Here is a 15,637-nt window from a genome sequence, read left to right as displayed (position 1 = left end):
TGGGTGACAGAGCCAGACTCGTCTCAAAAAAAAAAGGAGTATATTTAGGTCTAAAAAGTAAGTTGTTTTGCCGTGGAATCGATTGAAATGCATGTTTGCTTTCTGTGTTAATTTGTTTTTCTAGAAAGAAGGCTTAGCTTATTTGTGATGTATAACTTCAGGCAATGTGTAGAACATTGCCTTGCATACAGTAGGGGCCCAATAATTGTTCAGTGAATGAAGCTCAAAACAGGGCATGGTATACTAGGTGCATCCACCACCCGCCTTTTCATTAACACAGCTCTGGAAGGAACCTGTATTACCTGGTCATTGTTTTCACAGGGATATATTGTGATATAGATGACATCTGTCTTTGTGAATTTACTCAGAACTCAGTTTGATTTTACTCCTGCTGCTGTGAGTGAGAAAAGTATAATTTGGGCTGGATACCAGTATACTTTTTTTTCCTTTGTAGTATGAAATTGAAACTCTGTAATTGTGCTGCATTTTCCCGTATAGGTATTTAATGGTTAGAGAACTGGAAAGGAGAATAAGGGTCATGGAAGATAACTAAGAGGGTAGTTGTTTCTGTAACTTTCCCTTGTAATGCTTTTTCATCCTCTTGCCCAATGAGTACAACTTCATCAACTGGAAAATAGCTTAAAATATAGGACTCTGTCCTGCATTTCAAAACCATTTACTGTTTGTCACTAAATAGACTGCTTTCAGGCATTTCTTTCTTTCAGTAAAATACAGGAGTAGCAAAATTTTCTTCCTCCAGATGATGTGTGCTTATGCTTCACTTAAAAACACACCTCAGAAATGGTGAGAATTAAGAGATAGAAAATAATCTTTGTTAGCACAGGACAGATGCCCCAGGAAGCAAGCAGATATTACCCAGTCTAACAGTTCCATAGAGCTGGATTAGAACTGGAAAGGTTAGGAGACAGTAGTTTAGACATTCACCTCCAAAGTAAATTAGAAGCGTCCAGGATTCTAAGACAGTGCAAGAAGAGCAATGTCCCTTCAGGGCTGTGCACATGTCTCAGCCCAAAGATTGAGTCAACTTCTTCAGGACAACCAGGGATTTTTTGTTATCAAATCTACCTTTCAGGACTCAACTCACTATGTGAGACTGCCAGGTCTCAATAAATGATGGTGGTTTTTAGCTTTTAAAGAACTAAATGTAAGAGACTGATGCTCAGTTGTTTTTGTGTTTGTGAGACATCATTAGATGAGGGAGAGCCTGAGCATCAAGCATGCAGCTTCACCAGTAAGACTCCACTACCACAGGGCCCAGCTTATGATTGGAGATGGAGGAGGTCTTGCTAGAAAGGAACATGTGAAACCTGGCCAGGTTTCAAGCCAGGCATGTTTATATCTGTCCATTTACCATTCCCTTCCCAGGGGCTCAGTGTAGCTCTTCTGTTGTGTTACTTTTTCCTATGTCTTCACTTGCAGAATTTCTTTTCCCAGCCTTTTTTTTTTTTTTTTTTTTTAATGGGACATTTCACTCCCACTTATTCAGAACCTGCTGATTATCCTTGATAACCACCCTTTAATTTGATAAATTTCTTTGCTCACTTTTAGCAGCTGCAACAGAGGTGGAAAAGGAGCAAAGTTCAAACACATTGCTCTTCACTGCAGTACCAGTTAAAGTACATGAAGGATGGGCCAGCAGACAGGGCATAACTAAGTGACTGTGTTTTATTTATCTTTAATTTCCTTGGCCAAATGAGAGTTAGTGATGTGTTCCTTTATAGACCAAATTATGGTGAAGTGGTGGATGTTGGTTGATATTCTTAAATGACATTTGAGTTCCATTTGCTGCAAATTGACTTAGTTAGATTGACCATTTTCTTTCATTTTTCTATTGCGCTTGCTTTGCCATCACCTAGATTTCTTGGCTCTTACACTAGCTATGACTACTTGAAAAGGAACGTCAAGTGGTAAGACTGGCAATTAATGTGAGGCTGTTCCATAAGGTGTCCCTCACTGTGTCACTGGCATTATGTGCACTTTCAGATTTTAATGTCATCATCAAGGGCTTAGTCTAAATTCATGAAAGCAAGATAAAAAAGCCAATCATAAGACTTCTTCAATGAAAATTTATGAAAATGACCAGGGGTATTCCAAATGTATATGTTATTGTTGGTGCACATAAAGTTAGTGCAGCTTTGGCATTCAGCAGTAAGGTTTAGATGGCAATGTTGTAATTATGGGTCTTTTAAAAAGATTTGTGTGAATTTTGTGTTACATATTAACAATTGGCATTCTGAAAAAATAAGCATACATGGCACAATTTGACTTAAATGAACCTTGTAAAATAAAGCAGTATCTGCTGCTCTAGCAGTCATTTAACCAAAAAATGGACCTGGTAACTCAAGGGGAAATTTTAAAGTAAAAGCTCCAGTTTTTTTAGTTTTACTGAAACATAGATAGGCCCATTGTCTGTGGCTGCTTTGAGGCTATAACCGCATAGTTTGAATAGTTGTGACAAAGACTGTATGGGCCAAAAGACCACAAACATTTACTCTCTGGTGTTTCAGTGAAAAAGTTTGCCAACCCCTAGTCTGTGACATCTGTTTTTATGGTGCTCCAAGTATGCCAAATGCCAGATACAAAATCAGAAATGGGTCTAGGTCCGGGTGCGGTGGCTCATGCCTGTAATCCCAGCACTTTAAGAAGCAGAGGCAGGCGGATCACTTGAGGTCAGGAGTTCAAGACCAGCTTGGCCAACATGGTGAAACGCCATCTCTATTAAAAGTACAAAAATTAAGGTGTGGCGGCTGGCGCCTGTAATCCCAGCTACTCGGGAGGCTGAGGCAGAAGAATCGCTTGAGCCTGGGAGGCAGAGGTTGCAGTGAACTGAGATCGCGCCACTGCACTCCAGTCTGGGCGACAGAATGAGACCCTGTCTCAAACAAAAAAAAAGTGGGTCTCAGGAAAATTTGTGCCATGATATGTTTTCAGAATATTTGCAAGACTTTCTTAAATCTGTCAACGTTACTATCTTTTGTAAATAACAATTAAATATTAAACTATACCCAAAATTTCACCTGCCTTTGGTTGCCATCTTCTGGATGTTTTACTAATATTCTTAAAGTATTTGTGTGTCTGGACATTTCTTGTGCCAATAAATGGTTGAATCTGTTTTTATATTTTGGTAGAGTAGCTACCCATACTCATGAGAATAAATTGTGAAATTTCTAGTTTTTTTTTAACTTAGAGATACATGGAGAAATGAGAACTTGTTTTGTAAATGTGAGTCCATTTTCAGGTGTTGGCATTTTCTTCATTTGTTAACAGGGGAAAGCCTCCAGAAGCTGATGGTGTGGATAGATCATTTGGCGAGAAACGCTATGAACCTATCCAGACCACTCCCCCTCCTCCTCCATTGCCCTCGCAGTACGCCCAGCCATCTCAGCCTGTCACCAGCGCGTCTCTCCACATACATTCTAAGGGAGCACATGGTGAAGGTAGGAAGTTCGGAAGTAGACATTATAACACAGTAGTGCTTATGAAGTAAAATTCTGGTGGTTTCTAGGCAAAATGGTTTTTACATTAAAAAATACGTGCTTGAAACCTTTGGGCTGGGAACAGTAAAAACTAAGAATTTTGTTAAAATATGTCTCCTGTTTTTATAAGACCATTATTTTGGACAAGCCTTTTAGCTAAACAGATTTTAATCTATTTTATGCTAGTCTCTAAATCTTCTGGAAGTAGTGTTTGCCAGTATATCTAAAGATGGTTTGTAAAACCTATTGTTATGTTTTATCTTCACACACCCAAATAGAAAAGCCATAATGTTTCACATAAAATGTATCCCATAGCACTCTGACTTTTGCATTTACATATCAGGTAGATCACATATAGCTCCAGCTTATTCATCTTAAGAGCTGTGTAACATTTTGCCCTCAGCATATAACACAAAGTGTTTATCTCTTCTGCTGTGGACAGGCATTTTCCTAGCACAGACTTCTCTTATTATTCCCTTAGGAGGCATCTCCCAGGGCTTGTGAGTCTTCAAGCAGATGTGTTATAGTTCTAGATTGAGACTATCTTTTATTAAGATTTTTTTTCACACACGACCATGTTTACAGATAAAGACAGTTTGAATTCTTACTTTCCAGTCTTTTTGCCTTTTCTCTTTTTTTTTCCTCTTTTTGAGACGAAGCCTTGCTCTCGCCCAGGCTAGAGTGCAGTAGCGCAGTCTTAGCTCACTGCAACCTCTGCCTCTCGGGTTCAGGTGATTCTCCTGCCTCAGCCTCCCGAGTAGCTGGGACTACAGGTGCACACCACCACACCCGGCTAATTTTTGTATTTTTTGTAGAGACAGGGTTTCATCATGTTAGCCAGGCTGGTCGCGAACTCCTGACCTCAGGTGATCCGCCCACCTCGGCCTCTCAAGAGTGCTGGGATTACAGGCATGAGCCACCGCACCTAACCTTCTTTCTTTTCTTGCTGATTGCACTGGCCAGGACCTCCAATAAACTCTGAAATGTAAGTGGTGAAATTGGACCTCTCTTGCTAGTTCCTGATCTTAAGGAGGAAGGACTTCATGTTTTACCCTTAGAATATTGGCTGTAGGATTTTTGTAGATCTCCTTTATCATGTTTAAGACATTCCCTATATTCAGAGTTTGCTGAAAGCAGTCAGATGTTTTTCCTGCATGTATTAAGATGACCATATGATTTTTCTTCTCGTACTGTGGAAAATTATATTACTATGTTCATGAGGAATTTGGATTAATAATTCTCTTGTCTTGTAGTGTCCGTAATTATTTCACAGAGTTCAGTTGGTACTATGTTACACTGCCTCTGGCAGTGCATAAAAAATCCTGTGGTTCCACTTCTTAACCAATATTTGGCATCATCAAACTTTCCGGTTTTTCCATTCTAGTGGGTGTGAAATAGTATTTAATGCTTTTTGTTGGTTTTGTTTTACATTTTTCTAATTAATAGTAAGTATCCTTATTATATGATTATTGGGCATTCTAGTTTTCACAAAGACTAGTGCCAGTCTTTGGAGGCCAGGAATCTTAGCAGCTGGACCCTGACTCCAGGGCATCAGGGTATATTCATGGCACCACCTGTCTCCATGCTGCCCTCATCCCTCAGCATCACACCTAGCCTCCAGGTCTCAAGAGTCAGGCTCTGGCTGTGCGACCCACACTTGGGCCTCGACTCCAGCACCAGGACAAGTTAAGCTAGGACAGGGTATTATAACTTTTTTCAGACAGTTTTTTAAATGCTTATGTTTGTTTTTCAGGTAATTCAGTGTCATTGGATTTTCAGAATTCCTTAGTGTCCAGACCAGACCCACCTCCATCTCAGAATAAGCCAGCGGCAACTTTCAGACCACCAAACCGAGAAGATACTGCTCAGCCAGCTTTCTATCCCCAGAAAAGTTTTCCAGATAAAGCCCCAGTTAATGGAACCGAACAGACTCAGAAAACAGTCACTCCAGCATACAATCGATTCACACCAAAACCATATACAAGTTCTGCCCGACCATTTGAACGCAAGTTTGAAAGTCCTAAATTCAATCACAATCTTCTGCCAAGTGAAACTGCACATAAACCTGACTTGTCTTCAAAAACTCCCACTTCTCCAAAAACTCTTGTGAAATCGCACAGTTTGACACAGCCTCCTGAATTTGACAGTGGAGTTGAAACTTTTTCTATCCATGCAGAGAAGCCTAAATATCAAATAAATAATATCAGCACAGTGTCTAAAGCTATTCCTGTGAGGTAAGACTTATGCCTTTGCTCAAAGCATTGGCCCTGTGATTTTTCTCAAGTTTGTTGTAGTTTATTTGACTTGGGACTTTGAAGTGATCTTTTTAACTCAACCTTTAAACTGAAGAGTGTTGTTGCAATGAATGCTGTTACATAGAAGGTCCTCCAGGAGGTACAAGATGTTGGTAAAATAATAAAGCTAACAGTCATGTATGGGTGGTAGGTATTGTCATCATCCCTGTTTTACTAAGAACTGAGGTTGAGTGACAGTAAGCAGTTTGCCCAGGGTCACAGCTAGAGTGAGGTGAGCCTCAATTTAGCCACTGGTCATCCAACCTCTGAGCCCATGTTTTTGTTGTTGTTGTTGTTGTTTGTTTGTTTTGTGGTTTTTTTTGTTGTTGTTGTTGTGTTTTTGAGACAGAGTCTCACTCTGTCACCCAGGCTGGAGTGCAGTGGCGTGATCTTGGTTGACTGCAACCTCCACCCCCTGGGTTCAGGCAGTTCTCCTGCCTCAGCCTCCTAAGTAGCTGGGACTACAGGTGTGTGCCACCATGCCTGGCTAAATTTTTTGTATTTTTAGTAGAGAGAGAGGGTTTCACCATGTTGGCCAGACTGGTTTTGAACTCCTGACCTCAAGTGATCTACCCGCCTCGGCCTCCCAAAGTGTTAGGATTACAGGCATGAGCCACCACACCTGACCTCTTTTTTTTTTTTTTTTTGAGACAGAGTCTCACTCTGTCACCCAGGCTGGAGTGCAGTGGCGCGATCTCAACTTTTTGCAACCTTCGCCTCCTGGGTTCAAGCACTTCTCGTGCCTCAGCCTTCCAGGTAGCTGGGACTACAGGCATGCACCACTATGCCCTGCCAATTTTTGTATTTTTAGTAGAGGCAGGGTTTTGCCATGCTGCCCAGGCTGGTCTTGAACTCCCAGTCTCAAGTGAGCCTCCCAAAGTTCTGGAATTACAGGTGTGAGCCACTGCACCCAGCCAAGAGCCCATACTCTTAACCAGCCATGATCTCTTGTAACCTCCTGACCTACTGGTAAGGTGCATGTGGAGGACATCTAAAAACATTAAGTATCTGTGTTCCACATTCATTATTTGTTCCACAATGATGCTAAAGAGAAAAATAGAATAACCCCTGACAGTTTAAAGAGCAGCAGTTAGTAAGATGGCTGAGCAAATGAGACAAAGCAAGCCCACCTGGAGCCTCCCTGCAGCTCCTCTTTCCTGTCTTTCATTCTATGGCGATTGACCAGATGGATTCTGGACATACATAAAAGCTCATCTCAGCCTCCTACAGCCAGTTCCATTTTCACGCCACCATAAAGCAGAAGCACTTGCAGGCAGAGAGAACCAAAGGTCAGGATGGCCACCTGAGTCCGCTTTCCAAGAGATAGGATGGCTATGGCAGTCACTTCCTTCCTAGCTCTGCACATCTGCACATGGTCAGGGATGGACAGAATTGGCCCCTGCTATGCGGCTCAGGCTGCACTCTGCTCCCTTGATGTTGTGTCGTAGGATGTCGTCCCTGGCACTCTGGTCATGCTGGAGTGAAACTGCAGCTACCTTCATGTAATTGTTTCGTTGGTCTTTCTGCTCACCTTTAAGCCCTGACTCAAAACTGTACTTTCAGGAAGTTGATAGCCTCTACTTTTGAAGCAGTCACTGATACCACATCCCCTTTGCCTTTGGTGTTATGTGATTACTAAGTTAATCTCCTGTCTCTCTTTCGTGGATGTTTGGGATATGCCCATACAAGGGTCTTCACCTCATGGAACCTTGGAAGCCTTGCCTCCTGCAGCCAGAGCGGGCACTTGGTCCTCAGGGAATGCTGAGGCAGGACCATATTCATGCCCACTTAAAATCCTAGGGAGATTTTGTCAAGTCTGAGATGCTGTCAGCTGTGAGATGCACCATTGTTTTATGTCACTAAAAAGGGAAGAACAGCCAGGCACGGTGGCTCATGCCTCTAATCCCAGCACTTCCGGTGGTTGAGGCAGGCGGATCATTGGAAGTCAGGAGTTCCATCCTGGCCAACACAGTGAAACCCCATGTCTACTAAAAATACAAAAATTAGCCGGGCATGGTGGCAGGCACCTGTAATCCTAGCTACTCAGAAGCTGAGGCAGGAAAATTGCTTGAACCTGGGAGGTGGAGGTTGCAGTGAGCCAAGATTGTCACCACTGGGTGACAGCAAGACACTCCATTTCAAAAAACAACAGGAAGGGAAGAACAGGGCTACCAATTAAATTGTGACTTACCAGTTTTAAAGTTCCAATTTCATGGATTTTAAGATGTGCTTCATAAAACTCAGTACCTGTTTAGTATACCTTGTCCAAACTTCTTGGGATCTGAAGTGTTTCAGATCTTGGGTTTTTTTGGATTTTGGAATATTGCCAAAATGCTCCAGTGAGCATTTCCTTTGAGCTTCATCTTGACACTCAAAAAAAAGTTTCAGATTTTGGAGCATTTCGGATTTTCAAGTTAGGGATGCTTCACCTGTAGCTGGGTGTTCAAGGCATCAGATTTTACACTTTCAGGTTGCAGTTCAGTAATGAAGGTCGTTTGACTAATTGCCTTCAAAAATTGAATTTTTGAAATTTCTCTAGAATTTTTGAAATTTTCTAGAATGGAATTTCTCTAGAAATAATATTCTCGCCAGACACGGTGGCTCACGCCTGTAATCTCAGCACTTTGGGAGACCAAGACAGGTGGATCACGACGAGATCAGGAGTTTGAGACCAGCCCGGCCAATATGGTGAAACCCCATCTCTACTAAAAATACAAAAATTAGCCAAGCGTGGTGGCGTGCACCTGTAGTCTCAGCTACTCAGGAGGCTGAGGCAGAAAAATCACTTGAACCTGGGAGACGGAGGTTGCAATGAACCAAGATCGTGGCATTGCACTCCAGCCTGGGAGACAGAGTGAGACTCTGTCTCAAAACAAAACAAACAAAAAAAAAAAGGAAATAATATTCTCTGAGCTAACCCTGTCAATAAAATCTGTTGCCAGAAACTTATCTTGTTAAAGTAACTTCTTGATTATATGGAGAAATAAAAGTAAAATGAAAGCACGTAATGCAGTAGTAGTAAAAGCAAAGCACCTGTGTATTATTAGGAATTCACTAGCCATTTCTGAACTTTCAGTCCTTCAGCTGTGGAAGAGGATGAAGATGAAGATGGTCATACTGTGGTGGCCACAGCCCGAGGCATATTTAACAGCAATGGTGGCGTGCTGAGTTCCATAGAAACTGGCGTTAGTATAATTATCCCTCAAGGAGCCATTCCCGAAGGAGTTGAGCAGGAAATCTATTTCAAGGTCTGCCGAGACAACAGCATCCTCCCACCTTTAGATAAAGAGAAAGGTAAATGTGTTTATTTTTCTCCTTAGTTTTGATAACTTAAGAGTTGCCCTGTGTGCACTTCAAAGCTTATAGTGCTTGGCTAATAATGCAGCACCTCTCTACCTCCAGATGAGTGCTGTAGCGAGGGGTGCCCTGGGGACGGCGTCGCAAGCAAGCAGTAGGTGGCCTGAAGCAAGGCTGTGGTGACCACACTGCCTGCTTTTACTTTTGGTGTGAAATAAAAAATGATGGCATAGGACAGGCCACGGGATGTCTCACCTGCTGAGCAGCCTGGGCTGACCTAACCAAATTTGTCTTTGAATCAGTCAGCCTTTGCATCTTTAGAGATGGGTTAGGTAACACCCACTCAGAAAGGCTTTGCTGTGCCTTCACCTGATTGGAGAACCTAAACCTCTTGACAGGTACTGTCTTACTCATCACCCCAGAACCTAGCACTAGTACATGCTTGGCAGAGTGCATGAAGGAGTCTCAGAGGAGATGACAGTATGTTTCTGAGCTTCTTAAGGAAACTTATTTTCATAATCCTCCTGGATCTACCAGGATGTTATAACGAAGTGTGTTGTGATTTAGCATCTTTTAGCAGTGCTTTTACTTTCCTAAATAAATTAACTTTAGTTCGCTTTCTTACATTTTGCTGGAATGCTGACATCTGATTCTGTACTCTGATTTTGGGGATATCCTGTTTTAAAAACCAGTAGGACTGACTCTGTTGGCCCTGCACAAATCTAACCACCTATGGAGCAAACAAAACATTTTAAAAATGGAAAGTATGTCACATTTGTAACAAGTACATTTGAATATGTTTTATACTGTAGACCCATATGATTGAATGCAGTAGCTACTACCTGCACGTGGCTAGCTAGCACTTGAAGTGTGACAATTTTGGATTGAACGATGCTGGAAATATGAAATACACACCAAGTTCCAAAGATTTCATATATTGGTTACATGTTGAAATAACAGTGTTTTGGTTATATTGAGTTAAATAAAATATTAAAATATTGTAATATTTGATATCACCTGTTTCTTTTTACTTTCTAACGTGGCTACTGGGAAATTTAAAATTCCATATGTGGCTGCTGTTACATTTTTTTGTGGTCAGTGTGACTGTAGAGAACTAACTCCATTAGGCTTTCAAGCATATAATTAGAAGCAGGGTGAGGAAAACTGAGGGTCTAGAAGAAAGAACACATCCATCCTCTCTGCCCATGCCCTTTTCCAACTCCAGGTGAAACACTGCTGAGTCCTCTGGTGATGTGTGGTCCCCACGGCCTCAAGTTCCTGAAGCCTGTGGAGCTGCGCCTACCACATTGTGCGTCCATGACTCCTGACGGTTGGTCTTTTGCTCTAAAATCATCCGACTCCTCGTCGGGTATGCTGTCTTCACTCTGTCCTTTGGGGGCTTTGGGGACTGTCGTTGATTAATACCTGGGCTGATGATGCTACCCATGCTGTGTGTTAGCAAATCTCTATCTCTGTTCCTGTGGCCTTGTAGGTATCACCAGTGTTTCCACATTTATTTGTGGTGCATATATTGTAAATAAATACGGAAAGGTAGAAGAGTTTCTGCCTTTTAAAAATTGATAATTTGGGCCGGGCGTGGTGGCTCACACCTGTAATCCCAGCACTTTGGGAGGCCGAGGCAGGTGGATTACCTGAGGTCAGGAGTTCGAGACCAGCTTGGCCAACATGGTGAAACCCCATCTCTACTAAAAATACAAAAATCAGCCAGGCGTGCTGGCACACGCCTGTAATCCCAACTACTCGGAAGGCTGAGGCAGGAGAATTGCTTGAGCCAGGGAGGCGGAGGTTGCAGTGAGCCAAGATCGTGCCACTGCACTCCAACCTGGGCAACAGAGTGAGACTGTCTCAAAAAAATTTTTTTTTATAATTTGGCCAAATATTGACTATTTCTTGGTGTTCAGAAAAATGATTGATTCTGTCAAATTTTTCAAGATGCAGTGGGAGAATTGTTATTGTCCTGCACAAATAGGCATTTTTATCTTCTTATTAAAATGACTTCGTTCCTTTATATAACTATTTCTATTTTTGGTTACTATTGTTTAATTTCTTTTTTGTTTTGTTTTGGTTTGGTTTTTTGAGATGGAGTCTCGCTTTGTCGCCCAGGCTGGAGTGCAGTGGCACGATCTCAGCTCACTGCAACCTTCGCCTCCCAGGTTCAAGCGATTCTCCTGCCTCAGCCTCGATTACAGGTGCCCACCACCACGCCTGGCTAATTTTTGTACTTTTAGTAGAGACAGGGTTTCACCATGTTGGCCAGGCTGGTTCGAACTCCTGACTTCAAGTGATCCACCCGCCTCGGCCTCCCAGAGTGCTGGGATTACAGGTGTGAGCCACTGCGCCTGGCCTGTTTCTTAATCTACAACGTATGTATACCAGAGAAACTTAACAAGGTCTTCCATTGTGATCATACTTGGCCATGGTTTTTCAGTGTAATACTCTAAATTACTTCTTTTATACACTATTTGTAAATGACTTTTTGCTCCTAAGATCATAATTTCAAAGCTTCCATTGCATTTTCACATTTTTCTCACTTCCTTGAGTGACTTAAGTCAGGTAATAATTAGAATTTTATTTTGGGTGTAGATCACTTTAAGCGAACCTGATTTAAAGTCTTGCTTCCAAATATTTGATAAATCAGATGAGCGTTATTTAGTTTTAGTTTGGTACAGTATGAAATAAAAGTTTGTGGTATAAAGATTATAGCAAGAGCATATTTTAATGTTACCAGAGGAAAAAATTACATGTAAATACATATTTCCTCATATTTACAAGTACCCCATTTTCTGGAAAAATGAAATGCTTTTGGCTCCAGATATTGCTTAGGCAATGTCTAACATACTGTAGGCAAAGTTCTCAGCTGGCACTGTTGACATTTTGGCCAAATGATTGTTGTAGGGCCCTCCGTGTTCGTCATGGGATATTTAGCAGCTTTCCTGGGCCTCTACCCCTAGATGCCAGTGGTAACAAGCAAAACTGTCTCCAGGTGTCCCGTCAGGGGCAGGGTCGTTCCTGTTTGAGAGCTACTGCTGTAAGGGAAGCAAGCGTCCACAGTTGTGACTCTCAGCTTGCTTGGATACCACAGAGACATATAGTCATCCCTGCCTTCTTCATATTTAATAGAAATCACCAAGAGCTTATTAAAAACTTAAATCCTGAGACCTAACTAACACCCAGTCAGTGAGTTTTTGAAGCTGCATGATTAATTTTGTTGTCCAGCTGGAATCAGAGCTGAGCAGCTCTGGTGCAGTCTCGTTTTTTTTGCTTGTTTTTTGTAAGGGGGAAGACAGTCTTCAAGAGCTAGATTCTGCAGAACTGGGTTTCATTTGTTGGGGTCTATAGTTGAGTGTGAGAAATGTGTCCTCATTCTCAGCTCAAATAGGTGATCACATAATTATCCTCCAGACTTTTGAAACTGGAAAAAAAAAAAGTGCTACTGATAATTATGTGGGCTCCGGCAAACCGGGACTGTCCCAGGCATAAGATTGCCATCACTCACTTGTATTCATTTTTTGAAAAGTCTGAAAGTTTAAGAAAAAAAAAAAACTGTTCTTAATGGTGTGAATTAGAAAGAACGTTTTAAAAATATATTTTTTTAGAAGTGTGAAACACCTTTGAAATTGTTAGATGCCAGCAGATCTGCATTGAAATAAAGCAGTGTTTTGATACAAATACAATATGCTGAAGAAACAGAAGAAATTATGTCTAAATATACGTATTTGCCCTATAATTGCAAAGCATTATGGATAGCAGTTTACTCAACTGTAAATGACATCATCTTCTTTTCTCTCATAGGTGACCCTAAAACCTGGCAAAACAAGTGTCTTCCCGGAGATCCAAATTATCTCGTTGGAGCAAACTGTGTTTCTGTCCTTATTGACCACTTTTAACTCTTGAAATATAGGAACTTGATTAAATAATGTGAAACTGGATTAAACTTAATCTAAATGGAACCACTCTATCAAGTATTACACCTTTTTTAGAGTTGATACTGCAGTTTGTTAGTATGAAGCATTTGTTTGAACTGATAAAGATGAGTGAGCATGCCCCTGAACCATGGTCGGAAAACATGCTACACACTGCATGTTTGTGATTGACGGGACTGTTGGTATTGGCTAGAGGTTCAAAGATATTTTGCTTTGTGATTTTTGTAATTTTTTTTTATCATCACTGCTTAACTTCACATATTGATTTCCGTTAAAATACCAGCCAGTAAATGGGGGTGCATTTGAGGTCTGTTCTTTCCAAAGTACACTGTTTCAAACTTTACTGTGGCCCTGGCCTAGCATACATACACATTTTATTTTATTATGCATGAAGTAATATGCACACATTTTTTAAATGCACCTGGAATATATAACCAGTGTTGTGGATTTAACAGAAATGTACAGCAAGAAGATTTATAACTGGGGGAGGGTGAAGTGAAGACAATGACTTATTGTATATGAAAACACATTTTTCTTAGGGAAGGATACAAAAACATGTGAGACTGGTTCCATGGCCTCTTCAGATCTCTAACTTCACCATATTACCACAGACATACTAACCAGCAGGAATGCCTTACCCTCATGTTCTTAATTCTTAGCTCATTCTCGCTGTGTTACTAAGTTTTTATGGCTTTTGTGCATTATCTAGATACTGTATCATGACAAAGACTGAGTACATTGTGCATTTGGTGGTTTCAGAAATGTGTTATCACCCAGAAGAAAATAGTGGTGTGATTTGGGGATTTTTTTTTTTTTTTTTTTTTGACAGGGGGCAGTGGTGGTTTTCTGTTCTTTCTGGCTATGCATTTGAAAATTTTGATGTTTTAAGGATGCTTGTACATAATGCGTGCATACCACTTTTGTTCTTGGTTTGTAAATTAACTTTTATAAACTTTACCTTTTTTATACATAAACAAAACCACGTTTCTAAAGGCTACCTTTGTATTCTCTCCTGTACCTCTTGAGCCTTGAACTTTGACCTCTGCAGCAATAAAGCAGCGTTTCTATGACACATGCAAGGTCATTTTTTTTAAGAAAAAGGATGCACAGAGTTGTTACATTTTTAAGTGCTGCATTTAAAAGATACAGTTACTCAGAATTCTCTAGTTTGATTAAATTCTTGCAAAGTATCCCTACTGTAATTTGTGATACAATGCTGTGCCCTAAAGTGTATTTTTTTACTAATAGACAATTTATTATGGCACATCAGCACGATTTCTGTTTAGATAATACATCACTACGTTCTGTTAATCATTAGGTGTGACTGAATTTCTTTTGCCGTTATTAAAAATCTCAAATTTCTAAATCTCCAAAATAAAACTTTTTAAAATAAAGTGCTGGCTTGGTCTGTTTGCCCACTGTTTTCTAGTTTCATGCAGCTTTATAATCCTGTTTTAAAATCCTGCACACAAATCCTTATCACCCAGCGTCACCTACCACCTCGTCGTCTGGTGTTGCATGCAGAATCTCTCCCCTTGGCCAGCATGTACAGATGGGTGGGCAGTGCTCATCTGAAGGGCTCAGATTGAAGTGGGGCAGAAGGACCTGGAGACAGAGTGGGAGAAAGCAGCAGGCAGACTTCCCCCTGCGGGTAAACACACACCCCTGTGTGGGGAAACACGTGCGTTCATGTGTGTGTGTATAACCATTTGTATATGGTTTTATTCCCCAGATAAATAGCATGGGCATTGTTTAATGTCACCCACATTTGGGGGAAGAAAATGGGTTTAATGAGCGTAAATATTCCATTGTGGATATTCTACTTGTTTAACTGCCACCCCTGTTGACATTTGGGTTATTGCTATAGTGTTTTATTAGTAAACATCTTTGTGGATTGAATCCATCTATGTGGATTTTATTTTTTTCATCTTTATTAAGGTATAATTTACATACAGTAAGTTACTGTTTTTAAAATGTATAGTTCAAATTTTGACAAAACACATACTGTTTATTTACTGCAGTTAATACATAGAACTCTTTATCTTCTCAAATCATTTGTACCCCTTTATATTCAACCCCTCTTCCAGCCCCTGGCAGGATGATCTCTTCTGTTTCTATAGTTGCCTTTTTGACAGTGTCATATAAATGGAATCATACAATATGTTGCCTCTGAGTCTGGCTTATTTCACTTAGCATGATGATTTGAGATTCATGTATGATGTTGCAGGTTCCTTTTTATTGCCAGATGGTATTCCAGTGTGTGGCTGTACCAGAGCTTGTTTATCCATTCCCCAGTTAAGGAACTTTTGGGTTGTTTCCAGGTTTGGGAGATTATTAGTAAACTGCTATAAACATTTGCATACGGGTTTTTGTGTAAACGTTTCTTCATTTCGCTTGACTTCAGTTTGATGAAGTGTAGTTTATCAGTTCTTTCATAATTGTGCTTTTGTTATATCTTCACTAAGATATTCTATCTTTACTAAGAGAAATCTTCACTTAGCCCAAAGTGTAAAGAGTTCTCAAGTTTCAGAATTTTTTGTTTTATATTTTTGTCTGTGATCCACTTTGAGTTAATTTTATGTGTAGTATGATATAGGTGTTGAGT

The 15,637-nt window shown here is 40.6% G+C and overlaps 1 protein-coding gene across 15 annotated transcripts in view; it reads left to right on the top strand.

Moving 5' to 3' along the window:
* TJP1 (tight junction protein 1) overlaps positions 1–15,193 on the top strand; it is a 276,908-nt gene extending 261,715 nt beyond the window's left edge. For 5 of the 15 annotated variants that reach the window (XM_030814391.1, XM_030814393.1, XM_030814394.1 and 2 more), the window contains 5 exons: positions 3,289–3,458; positions 5,251–5,731; positions 8,868–9,085; positions 10,314–10,457; positions 12,902–14,246. In XM_030814391.1, coding sequence (XP_030670251.1) covers positions 3,289–3,458; positions 5,251–5,731; positions 8,868–9,085; positions 10,314–10,457; positions 12,902–12,996 — 1,108 coding nt within the window. In that variant the 3' untranslated portion in view covers positions 12,997–14,246. Of the gene's footprint in view, positions 1–3,288; positions 3,459–5,250; positions 5,732–8,867; positions 9,086–10,313; positions 10,458–12,901 lie in introns of all 15 variants that reach the window. The other 10 variants (XM_030814390.1, XM_030814386.1, XM_030814398.1 and 7 more) reach the window with 3 other exon arrangements.
* Positions 15,194–15,637: the final 444 nt, after the last annotated feature.

Source organism: Nomascus leucogenys, chromosome 6, assembly GCF_006542625.1.
Source record: "Nomascus leucogenys isolate Asia chromosome 6, Asia_NLE_v1, whole genome shotgun sequence".
Classification (NCBI taxonomy): domain Eukaryota; kingdom Metazoa; phylum Chordata; class Mammalia; order Primates; family Hylobatidae; genus Nomascus; species Nomascus leucogenys.
The sequence above is the reverse complement of the archived record's forward strand: the minus strand, read 5'-3'. Positions and strand labels throughout refer to the sequence as shown.